At 38.4% G+C, this 13,117-nt stretch overlaps 1 protein-coding gene across 1 annotated transcript in view; it reads right to left on the bottom strand.

The window, feature by feature from the left end:
• The window catches only part of LOC103143425 (B-cell scaffold protein with ankyrin repeats), a 20,491-nt gene extending 13,533 nt beyond the window's left edge, over positions 1-6,958 (bottom strand). The window contains exons 1-6 of the mRNA XM_016675214.1: positions 6,920-6,958; positions 5,451-5,871; positions 2,693-2,835; positions 2,456-2,594; positions 2,211-2,356; positions 520-634 (exon numbers count right to left, since the gene is read on the bottom strand). Coding sequence (XP_016530700.1) covers positions 520-634; positions 2,211-2,356; positions 2,456-2,594; positions 2,693-2,835; positions 5,451-5,871; positions 6,920-6,958 — 1,003 coding nt within the window. The remainder of the gene's footprint in view (positions 1-519; positions 635-2,210; positions 2,357-2,455; positions 2,595-2,692; positions 2,836-5,450; positions 5,872-6,919) is intronic.
• Between the last annotated feature and the right edge of the window lie 6,159 nt (positions 6,959-13,117).

Below are 13,117 nucleotides of genomic sequence, written 5' to 3'. Positions count from 1 at the left end.
CAGGAACAATGTTTCATGTTCCATCAGGAACAATGTTTCCATGGAACAATGTTCCATCAGGAACAATGTTTCCATGGAACAATGTTCCATCAGGAACAATGTTTCCATGAAAACAATTGTTCCTGATTGTTTCCATGGAAACAATGTTCCATCAGGAAACAATGTTCCATCAGGAACAATGTTTCCATGGAACAATGTTCCATCACATTGTTTCCTGATGTTCCATGTTTCCTGATTCACTCTTTCTCGGTTTGACCCAGATAAATCTTGACATTGTCACGTAACCTAATTGTGATGGTTGTCTAAAGACATAAAAACTGCTTTCTGCTTTGGTAGCTTCTTACCAGCCGTAACAAAATAATTAGTAGGTATGGCTCTGTCTTCTAGCTAAATCCATTTTTGGTCACACAGTGTGTTTTAGAGATTCTTTTGATGTTCAAAGTCTGAATAAAATTTGATGTCAGTCCTACACGTCCAGGCTTTTCTCACTCTCTGCTGACTAAGCAGCACTCGCTGTACCTCTTTCTTGCGTGTTTTCTACTTGCAGTCCCTGAAAGCCTCCTGTGGGCATCAGCTCCAGCAGCATGGAAGACAACTTCTGATCCAACTTTTCCACAGAGCAAGCCTGAAGAGCCTGCAACGCAAACAAAGTTTACAATGCTGTGTTGAGTTATGACTCAAACAGCAACTTTTCTATTAAGGGCAGATGTAACTCCCAGAATAAATCTTGGGTTAGATGCACCGACTCATAAAACAGTGGTAGTGGTATTGGAAATCCATTTAGAGAGCAAATAAAAATGCCAACTTTAACTTCACCGTGCCAGCATTAAAGTCCTGCCTCACTTTTAGTTTGTAAATTCTTCCCCTTTCATTGCTTAAGTTTGCTGCTTCAGCAAAACTGTCCTAATCAAATCAAGTGTTCAACACTGAAAGACAGATGTAACCTGCTCTCCCCTCAATCCAAGAGAAAACAGCACTTTGTCTAAACATCAGACATGTTTTCATTCAATTCTGTTTTCTTTTTTTACTTTTATTTATTTTTTATTTGTACATTTCCGCCGACTATAAATCAGCTGTTGTGAAATAGCTTTCCCTACAAAATTACCTTGTGTGTGTGTGTGTGTGTGTGTGTGTGTGTGTGTTTGCGTGTGTGTGTGTGTGTGTGTGTGTGTTTGTGTGTGTGTGTGTTTGCGTGTGTGTGTAGGTGTGTGTGTGTGTGTGTGTGTGTGTGTCCTGTAAAAGTTGTTTACGATACAAAAGTTGCATTGACGCAACTTATTTGGATATATGAATATTTTTATGTGACTTGTGAGTTTATGATAAGTTTCAGATTAAAAAAAAAATCTAACAAAAACTTTAGTATTGGTTTGATGGTACAAGTACGCAAGTTTCATTTCCAGCTCTTAATTTTTAGCTTGCAGTATTAGATCATACTATACAGACCAGAAATGTATTAATAGACAACTTCAGCAATTATCTTTTGAGGAAACAAAACAACAAAACATATATTCGTTTAAGTTTTGATACATACAGCTCTGGAAAAAATTAAGAGACCACTTAAACTTATCAGTTTCTCTGATATTACTCTTTATATGTATATGTTTGAGTAAAATGAACATTGTGTTTTTATGCTATGGACTACTGACAACATGTCTCTGAAATTCCAGGCAAAAATTTAGTTTTTATTGGCAGAAAATGAGAAATGGTCAAAATAACAAAAAAGATGCAGCGCTTTCAGATCTCAAATAATGCAAAGAAAACAAATTCACATTCATTTAGAAACAACAAAAGTAATGTTTTAACTCAGAAAGAGTTCAGAAATAAATATTTGGTGGAATAACCAGGAGGTTTTCAATGGGCTTCAGTGCAGAGGGCTCTTCATTTTCTCCAGAGCTGTATAAGGACTTGATTGCCCAAAAAACACCCAGGTAGCCTGTTGCAGATTTTAGTAAGTAAGTAAACTTTATTTATATAGCAAATAAAGATCTGCTCTCAGTATTTCCACAGCCAGCCTGGACAAAAGCCTCACTACTTCTCATGAATCCAAGCACTGATAATTAACTGTTGTCTATCAAAAAGCAATATGTGGCATCATTATAATTAAAAAAATGCATTTAAAGGAAGATTGTGCTTCCAGAATCCTCATACTGGTCCACAGCTATAGTCTAAGATAAGTTCTTCTTTAAATAAAAGGCAGGTGAAGGTTTTACCTGACACATGAACTCTACAGGGTCTGCCACACTTGACAGAAGATGGGTGAGTTCTTCAATTCTTGTGTAGTACTGCAGTTTAGAGCTGGTAAGGGTTTTCCCACCACTGTAGACAGTCACACTCACATTTCCAGCAGGAAAATCAGCTGCAGAAAACATGCAGGAGTAACAACCAGGCAACAAAAAAACAGAACAACTGAAAAGTTTTTATTCCAGTCATGCATTAATCACGTGTTGTTGTCTACCTGGTGTACTGACACACAGGATGCGCTCACTCCAGCAGACAGGCTTCACTCTCTCTATCTTCCTCTCTGCCTTGAACTCGACCTCGCAGTCGCAGGCTGCCGAGTCGTTTTTCAGGAGTATGAAAACCTCCGAGGAGCTCTGCCAGACAGGACAGTACGGGGGCTTGCTGTGTTAGTCGATGTTATGGCTGCTTTCTGAATAAACGTACGTCTTTCCGGAGAAGCGTCTTCGCTCACCCCACAGGGAACCCTTGAGGGGACGATAACAACCCTGGATTTGACCCCGTAGGCTCGAGATGACTGCATCTGCTCGTCCCTCTGCTCTGATCCAGATGGTCTGTGTGTCATGGGGTTCGCATTTGCTGCCATTGCTGATCCACCTGTAAAGGATTGGTGCAGAATGTTATGGATTAGCAAACTGTGTTTAGATACCTGGAGCCAATTTGGAGCAGCCACATGCACAAAGCGGTTATTCCCTCATAGATGTATGAGTTATTTTTATTAGCAGACATTTTATTCCAGTAATATCTATAAATCAGCGGTCAAACATATTGTAACAAGTGCCAAAATATATAGGAAGGGTGCAGTTCAGTGATCATTTTCACCCCATGTTTACTTGATAAAAGCTGTCAGTTGTCCTTTCTGTTTTATGTTGATTCCAGATATTTCCGTGGGAAGATTGGTTGATTATTTCTTTTGTTTCTTGAAAGACTGAAGTGGACATTTGAAGATAGTCAAACTACTTCATGATTTCTTGACTTTTGAGTTTAATGGTTTTGTACTCAGAGGCTGGTATTTAATCTACTTTTAACATTTTTAAATTGGAAAGTAGCGGATTTATAACAAGCCCTGATGTGCAAATATAATATGGTACATGGCCTGTATTTAATCCCGAGGACACCAAAGTGCTTCACACTACATTCAATCATTCACACATTCACATACTGATTGTGGCAAGCTACTACACTGTAACCACATCTGCTCTGGGGCAGTCTGAAAGAGGAAAGCAAGCACGTAAAACATAGTCAAATTAGTTTAAATTAGGTACAGTATTTTTCAGACAATAAGCCGCTACTGTTAACCCACACTTTGAACCATGCGGCTTATAGCCCAGTGCGACTTTTCTGTGGATTTTTCGTCAACCACCAGGGGGCTTTTTTGCAGGAAGTGAATCATTAGAAGTCAGAATTGGAAATCAAAGAAGAAAGTGCTAATTTTCATTTAGAGCAAGCACATGCTAGCAGCAGGCACGGAGAAATGTTTTCAATTCGGCGTTTTGTGATGCAGGGCTGCGTCCTGAAAAACCGAGAGCGGCGGAGATACCAGCGGCTTGTAGCCCGTTGCAGCTTATATATGTTCGTTTCCAGTTTTTAAATTAAATCTTTGCGGGTGCAGCTTATAGTGAGGTGTGCTCTATAATCCGGAAAATACGGTAATTATTTGCCTTACAGTGTTTTATATCTTGGTAAAGCAATGACATATTTAATCCTGTCCAGTATTTATCTACCAACATCTTCCTCTAGTGCTTGGATGCATTAAATACTGTACTACTGTATCTCACTATTAGCCTAACGGTAGTTGTCACATGTGTCGATGGTTAGCGCTTTGATAGTAGCCTATAGCTATTAGCATAACTGGACTTGACTGCAGCTCGTCAGAAACTTTACACCAAGAAGAAGAAAAACAAAAAACAGATTTTAAGAGATTTATTAGAAAATGACTTTTAGTTCAGACTGGATCCTGTTAGCATTCTGCTATTAGCTTTGCTCACAAAACAAGGAAGTTAATTGCTTCAATAGTCACTTTGTACAAGGTTTTTAGACATAAACTGAACAGATGTCCTCTCCAGTTACATTAGGTACAGTATTTAAAAAACAACATCCATCTGTGTCAAAAGCAGAACTACTCCCGAGTTAAAATATAACTGTTCGTGGGCGCCCAGTCTGAAACACTTCACTGTATCACTGCAGTGGAGTGAGGTAAAGTGCTACTGAATTTGGATATCTTGCAATGAGTAATCAGTGAAAGCCGTATTTGCATCAAATGTTCCTCCTAACACACCCTGTTTAAACACAAACCCACTCCTCTGTGTTTGGATTTTAGACAAATTGTACTTTGGACGATTGAGGGTGGAGAGATTGATGGAGCAGATGAGAACAGATACAGTCTTTTCCCCTAAAATCACCTAATTTTCAGGAAAATTATGAATAATTTTTCAGAGAACAGCAAGTTTCAAATATTTTACTGTGGCTTGAGTTGCCTGTGTTGGAAATGAAAAACGGGTAATCGACAAGCACACATGCCCTCCTGTTAATTTACATCTGATGTTATTTGGTTTACATCCAAATAAAACACTAAGTGGCACTCAAAGCGTTTTTACACTCTTACTTCATGCCAGAAATGAAAAGCAATACAATGTGAACCTGTGATCTAAAATTGAAATAATCGTGAAGGTAAAATTTTTACCCCCCCCCCTGTAAAATAGCATTTATTAGCCTCAAATGTATATTTTTAAACCTCAAATAATATAGAATGCAGTTATTAGATCCTCAAATCGAGAATATTTTAAAAACCTATTTGCCTTTATTTTAAAGATCTGTAATCATGCAAACTATACTTTTCTGTTGTAAATGAAATCTAGCCTCTCTATCAAAACACAGGTGGAGAAATTTAGTTTTACCTGCATTGTTCATTTTGTTTCAGAAACTTTTACAATGTAATAGATTGTAATCTGTTTTCTGGTTCTTTTATGTATTGTTGCAATTGTTGTTTGCTTTGCACATGACTGATGAACTTCTAAATGCTATTCAAAAGTCAACCTAAACTGATTTAACGTGAGCATTGAGTTGAAGCAGAAAATGTCAGGTGTTTTCTATCGTCAATTTCTAGAGATACTAAATCTTCCTTATTATGATTAATCTAAAAAAAAAAAAAACAACCTATGTTTTGTTAACCAACTTGGAGTAAAAGTGAGTGATTTTTTTTTGGATTGTACCTTTTCGTATAATATCCATCACGTTGCACACATACTCTGGAGCGTCTTGCTCGCAGGAGATCTGCAGGCACTCGTCAGCGTTGATGGGCACCTGGTCCAGCAGCGGGGTCAGACTGTCCACGCCACACAGCAGAACCGCCACACAGGCTGCAGGACTCAGCACCCTGGACAGGAAGAAGCCCCTCTTCTGGTGAAGACCTTCCAGCATCCCCTTGGAAAGGATCAGCAGCTTGCAGGCGTAGCGAGACAACTCGACAAAGTCGTCTTTTCTGGACAGCGTGTTGACGTCGTAGCAGCAGATGCCATCTTCAGGGATTTGCCCGGTGAAGGCTGACTGGAGGTAGGTGGCCCACTGCTTCGCCTCCGTCTCGTAGATGATGAGCAGTTTCTCTGTGGGAATGCCCGACAGTTTCCCTTCGTACTTGAGCAGCAGAAACCCCAATTATCCCTCACCAACCCGTCATTTGCGATCAAGACTCGCGCACATCACAACGTTAATCTCCTTCATTACTTAATACGTGCTGTAATTGGATGATAAACTGTTAATATGAAAGGTCCCTTACCTGTGCGGCTCATTTCTGCAGAGCTGTTCCCGTTGGCAGGTCTTACTTCTCAGTAACATCAGAACAGGACAGCTATTGTTATGTCAGGAGCAGTTCAGATAAGTGGGTGTTTCCTGCTACGTTGCAGTGAACTAAATGAGGTTTTTTTTTTGTTTTTTTTTTAGGACAGCATGGATCCCGACCCCTGGCCTGTTCAGTCAGGACAGGTTTTAACACTATATATGTTAACGCTTTTAAATTTTATTTGATTTGTAACAGAGTGAGATGAAATATGTTGCCTAATTTCCAGGTAATAACATTAGCAAAAAAAGTAATACGGAAATAACTCCTATATTTAAATAATTATGTAACAAACACAAGGGCTTTTCATGTTTCTTTTGATGGAATAATTTTATCATTAGGTTGGAAACGATGGTATAAATATGGGAACTTTAAAGGAAATACAGCATTCTTATCATTTTCTAAAAATATCAACATTGCAAAAAAGAAAATGTATCCACCCCTTTACTGCGAAAGTTTCTTTTTAAACCTAAAAATGGAAATAAAATTATGATTCTTTAAAAGTGAAAACACATTTTCTATAGTAAATATTTAACAAAAATTATAGGCAGTCTGTTATTTGTGGCTCTAAAATTTTATTTAGCTGGACTGAAGGCAAAATGTCTCTTGATTTTAAAGGTTGCAAACCTTTGAGATAGAGCATTAATATTCTGCCTCATTTGCTTTGATACCCCTAAATGAAAAGTAGTGCAACTAAATGCCTTTGGGTTTCAGCTAATTGGATAATCCAGTTTTGAAATCATGTAAAATAATGTTCTGGGAAGGGAGTTTTAGTTTCCACTCTACAATTGGTTTGTCCCAACCAAAGAACCTTGTGGAAAAAGTTAAATTTTGCTGTTTCTATACCTTGGAAAGTTGAGGGGTTTTTTCCGGCAAGTTGTACATTTCCAGGAAATAATCAAATAATCATGACTGGTTGAAAGGAGAAGTGCAGTTTAATGAAAAAGCTCTAGTGTTTTTTTTGTTGTTGTTTTTTTTTTTTGTTTTTTTTAACAGAGGTAATTTGTAAAGGAATTTTTATTTCCAACCTGGTTAAATTCAAATACTGAAGCTGAAGCCCACAGTTAGAGCTCTGCTTGTTATTCTACTGTATTTTCCATGCAGACAGAATAGGTGGGAGTGTATGCAACAAGGGAAAATGGCAAATAACAAAGGTGACTGCCTTTCAGACACCAGGTTACCAGGAAAATAAAGAGCCCGAGTCTCAGTCCAGACACGAGTTTAATTAACTTTGCATCCAAAAGAAGCTGAGACGTGCTGCAGCTAATGATCTGTGGAAAATGTCTCCAGTGCAAGAATAGTTAAAAGGGGGCGCATCGACCCGGACGCGCACGCTTACACCCACTGAGGGAAATGTAAAACTCGGTGCTTCATTAACCGCTGCAGCAGCAATGTCTTTGCTTATACCAGTTTGGCACCATTTATTTATAGGGCGACTGGAGGGAGAGCACGAGCGTGAGAGGCGAGGTCTCCTTTACGCAAATCTCCAACTGGTTTTATGCATCGACCGATGCGTAATGAAAATCACACAAGGTCCGCCTGTCACGCTGTCCGTCACGGTGAAATCTTTCAAATCTGTGGCGGCTTCGGTTGAACAGATCCCTTCTTGTACGGCTCGTCGTCACAGCCGCCAAAGGTGGTGGCGTAAAGACAAACATAAATGTGGCGCTGGTCACGGCGTTACCAATGAAAATAAGAGTGAAACTGCAAATGCTGTCCTGAGGGTGGTGCCAGCAGAGAAGATATGGAGGCATTTTGAATTGTAATCGTGTTCATGGAGCCATGAAAACTGACAAAGCTGTTTTGTGGGTTTGTATTGATTAAAATAGATACATAGAGTCACATTGTGACACACGGTGGCAACATGTTTTTGAGTAGTTCTGTTATTGTTAGTCCCAGTTTATTTTGTAGAGTTTTGTTTATCTTTTTTTTTTTTTTTTTTTTTTTGAGGAATTGGATGTTTGAACTCTTATTTTTCTGGATGTTTTGGGGCTGGAAGGGTTTTTGCTCTAACTTTTTTTAATTTCAGACAGTTGCTCTAAAGCATGCCCTTGGCAATAAAGTATCACTTTTTCCACCAGAAGCAGCTAAAGCAGGATATTATTACAGAAATGTCAGCTTGTTGACAACTCATGTGCTGCATGGTGATGACCTTATCTGGGGGGCAAATACCAAGCAGCTGAGGAAGAACATGAAGCAGAGGCTTTATTTCCAGAGGATTCTCATGAATATTTTGCTCTAAAGTTGCTCTCAAACTCCCCACCGCTGCTCCATCGAGAGCATATTGACCTAATGTAATGTGTGCATAGTTCAGCGGCTGCTCAGGAAAACCCTCCAGAGGCTTATCGGGTCTGCAGAGAAACCAATCGGCTCCCTGGAAGAGTTCCTGTTGTGTTAGAAAAGCCCTGAATATTTTTTTTTTTAAAACGCAGCGCTCCGTTTCAGCTCCTCCCCTCAGGAAGGGAAAAGTTAAAACCCCACACCACTTGTTTTAAAAAAATATATTTTATCTGGAAGAAATGACACAAGATGTGCAACACTGAAATATTTTTGTGTTTTTCAAATTCAGTTGTTTTTTTTTTTTGTGTGTATGCGGTAATTTTATTTGGGATGTAATTCACCTGAACCAACCTGCACCTGGTCAATAACGGGAATAAAGATATCTTATCTGTACAGTATGTGCAGTCATCACTCGGTTGGGGCTCCTTTTGCGTGAATTACATCATGGTCATTAAATGATCATGTGGTCATACTTTTAGCAGGGTGGCCAGGTGCAAAGTCCTGCAGGAAATTAAAATCTCTATAAAGCTTCCCTCTGTTTGAAACCAGAGAGGAGCTTGAGCTTCCTGATAGATGACTGTAGCGAGTTTGAACTGATTTGATTATTTATTTCTATATATATGAATTTGATCTGTTTGTATTTAAGAAATATAGATGATCGCAGCAGTCTGTGATGATCTTTTCTTGACTCTACAAGAAGAAGGTCGTCAATAATTGCTTTATCATTAAAAAAAGTTTTTTTTTGGTCTTATCTGACTGATAAGCGTCTGGAGTTTTCATTAGATCATCAAATTAGCTGTAGTAAATAATTGAACTGCATCACTGCAACCATATTAACATCATGGTTATTTTTATAACTATTCCTGGTCCGTTTCTTTTGTTGTTGAATTTGGGAATACTTCTTAAGTTTATATTTTATGTTCTTGTGGGAAAAAGAAGTGTTTTCTTTAAAAGATCCCGGAGAACACCTTCCCATTTCCTCCTGAAGCAAAGGTTGGGTCGATAGTTACCTGATAACTAGTAACTAAGTAAATTGTAACTCATCTGTGCCATCTAACTGGAAGACCTTAAAAGAACAACATAACTTTTCCTTTTCGTCATAGCCTCAATTCAAGAGTGTCTGCCAAACAAGGTACTGATCTGTCCTCAAGGTGGTGCTAGAGAGAACAAATAAAACATCCACAATTATTGTAATCTTGTTTCTGGTGTGTAACTTTCTGACATCTTCTGTGAAATCTAATTTTATCAGCCACTTAATCCTATCATAACGATTTATTATGTGTACAATTTTAAAAGTTTGTATTTGACTCTTAAAACATTAAAAATAATTGTATTTATTAATATTGTTATAGTATTAGTATTATTAGTAGTAATTTGATACTTATCCATTTATAGTATTTATTTATTTTCTTGTTTAGATTTTGAAATTTTGTTAAATGTTTTCCTGAATTAATTAACAAACATGCAAAAGGTAAAATAGAAATAAAGAAGTTGATTTTCAGAATATTTCAAATGTAAAAGTAGTAAAGATGTAATGCTAAGTATAATAATGATAGTATTTTTTTTTAAATAATTTTTGTTGGTGCATTTCTCTCAACATTTGCACAACTGCTAGTGCATTTTCTCAAAACAATTAAACTGCAAAACCCAGTTAAGAACCTCCAATGTGAGTCACTTGGTCAAAGTGAATTGTTCATTCCTCAAAAGCAAGCATGTATTTCAATGAAAGTGTCGGTGTCAGGAAAGTCCTGAAGTCATTGTTTATGAACGAGATAGTGAAATGTCATGTCATGTTTTCATTATGACAGTTCACTCTCGCGAGGTCTTGGTTTGATCTTGGTAACACGACCTGAAAATGCTCAAGACATTTCTAAACATTACTTCCACAATCCTTTGAAATGCATAGTTATATTTTTCTCCATTGCTTTGGTGCATTTCACTGATCAATTAAGATTGTCATAACTTTTAGTTCAACCTCCACAACATTTAGTAGTCAGTTCTTATTCCTTCCAACAGACTGCAAATCCTTTTGGACATGAATCAATTGCTACCATGTAATTATCTACTGCTTTATATAATTTTCACTGAAAAGTGGAAAGGAACTACACTTTTGCATGCTGAATAGTCAACCAACAGTCTTCAGTCCATTGCCTGAGTCGTAACAAACAAAAACATTCAGCTGGTTGTCAAAATGTGTCGGATTTATGCATTTCTTCGTCAGTCCTCCTTGAAAATGTTTCCATAATTAAACAGTTACTGCCAGGTGAACCTCAGCTTTCACCGGTGAGGAGGAGTGTGTGAAACTTTAGTTGAAACCAGTGATGTCACAACGAGCGAAATCCCATGAACCCACAGCTGGCAAACGGATTTGAACTGGAATATCAGGATTGTTTACATTCAGTTCCAATGTACAATATGTTTGTACTTTTTCGCAACAATGTAAACAAATTAGCATGGCAAAGAGCACATGCTGTAAAGAATGTGAAACACAAATTGAGGGTCTTGTACTCGTTTACCTCATGATATAACGATGAAGAAATGCATAAAAATGACCGATTTTGACGTCTAGTTCAACATTTTTGCCTGTCGTGACTCAAGAATTGAAATGAAGACTATTAGCTTTATAGAGAGCGACTGTTCAGAAGTACGCTTCATTTTGAATGGCATGGCTGAAAACGATATAAGATGGTAGAGAACTGCACAGTAGCAACTGATGCATGTCAAAAAGGATTTGCAATATGTTGGCAGGAATGAGAAACTGCTCCTATGATGAGCCAGAAAGGCTAAACGATTTAAAGGTTGAAATCAGAGCTTTAACTCTGATCAGAGATTGAGGAAAAGTATTTTATTACAAGCAGTAGTAGTGGCAAATATATTACTTTTAGTATATGTCTTATATAAATTCTGATTCAGTTTAGCTTCATAAAAAAATGTAAGTAAATTAAAAGAAATTATTTTCAAAATTGCATATATCATAAATACCATGAACTATTACTAACTAGAACTATGGCATACAATGGATTATACATATAGAATGTTGCCAACTGCTATTACTACAAAAAATATAATTAAATAAAAAAACTACTACTACTACTACTAATATTATTATTAATATTAATAATAATGATTATTAGGAAGTTGTAGTAGCTGTGGTAATAGCCAGCAAAATGGTTTGTTTATTGAACATTAGGAGCTATATTGTACAACTCCTTCCAACTGACTGTCGAGATTAAAGTCAAACTCTTGTTTCACAAATGAACTCAAAACGTCGAGAATGGCTCTCTCGATAACAACATCCAGAGATAAACGACACTCCTTGCCTTGTTTGTGTTAAGTTTATTGCGGGTTATTCACAGCAGTTGGAATGATAAAAGAACGAGAGAGAGAGAGAAGAAAATCTTTCGATAAAAGTGAGCGTGAAAGACAACAGTGGCTCTTCCACCAATAGGAAGCCTCGGGGGGCGGGCCTTGAGGCGTCAGCACGTTCGAGTGCACACTGCGCTGAGCCAGGCAACTTGGCTCAGAGTAACAGTAAATCAGACAGAGCAGCTCCTAACAGCTCCTCCAGCTCCTGCAGTGAAACTGTAACCCCCCGTTGCAAGTATTTTTGGCCGCTCAGAGGAACCCGGGTGAGATCACTGCGGTCTCTTTTCCTCGGACACACTCGAAGAGTTGTTCGGCAAGAGCAACGCAGGGACCCGTTTTCAGTCTCCTTTCATATATATTTACACATCTTTAAATTCATATCACACTGGAAATGTCCGAAAACAAGCCGAATGATGAGCCCAAGTTATCTACGACGGACAGGGTGGTGAAATGTAAGTGGGATTTATTTTTATTTTATTTATGTGTTACGGTCTCTGCGTGTCTGGAAGAATTTCGTCGCAGCGGCAAAAAAAAAAAAAAAAAAATGTAGTCGAAAAATTGTTCGCTGGCTTATGGAGGAAGAAGGGTGTTAGCCGAGCTGTGACAGCAGCTGTAAACTAGGAAGTGAGGAGAACTTCAGCCTGCAAGAATCTCACACATACATGTTTATCTATTATAAAAATAAGAATACCCTCAAATTAAACGAAGCGTTTCCATGTGACCGCGCAGCCTGCAGCTTGACGGTCTGGATTGATATGTATATATGCATTTGGTGCACAGTATGCATGCAGATCAGACATTGCAATCAGCACCAAAAGCGATCTCTTCCCCCCCTTGTCTTTATTGTGCATGCACCATCAAACAAAGCTTTATCTCTCCCGTTTTAACAATTGCACAATCCTGCTTGCTCGATGTATGTTTGGTTGTGGGGGTTGCTTTCACTGTTCATGCCACATGGGGTGGCTCTTCCTGCCTCTGTGTTTACAGGTCTGACATTCCACCTTTGCAGTCTACCATAAGAATGCAATAAAGATAATAATCAGTTCGACCCTACCTACCCAGCTCGCCCAGCCTCGTTTCACTTAAAGGCTGCAGATTTTTAACTTTGAGACAATTCATGCACAAGGATATGAGCTATTAATGCGTCACTGAATGACTAGAGCAAAGTAGGATGACAGAATCTGTGTGTGTTTGTTTGATCCAGCTCTAGCTGCGGATCAGTACTCCAGTTTCTGCCCTGCGCACCACAACAGGCATGTGCAGGGACCACATCAGCGAATTGAGGGAGATATTTTTCTTATTTGGGCTGAGCTCATCGATCGAAACGATTCGAGCCAATAGCTCATCAAGAGGGGGAAATTAGTGGCAATCCTGAAGCTTTAGTGGATGGAGTCAGCA

Source organism: Poecilia formosa, unplaced genomic scaffold (genome assembly GCF_000485575.1).
Source record: "Poecilia formosa unplaced genomic scaffold, Poecilia_formosa-5.1.2 Scaffold111, whole genome shotgun sequence".
Lineage (NCBI taxonomy): Eukaryota > Metazoa > Chordata > Actinopteri > Cyprinodontiformes > Poeciliidae > Poecilia > Poecilia formosa.
The sequence above is the reverse complement of the archived record's forward strand: the minus strand, read 5'-3'. Positions and strand labels throughout refer to the sequence as shown.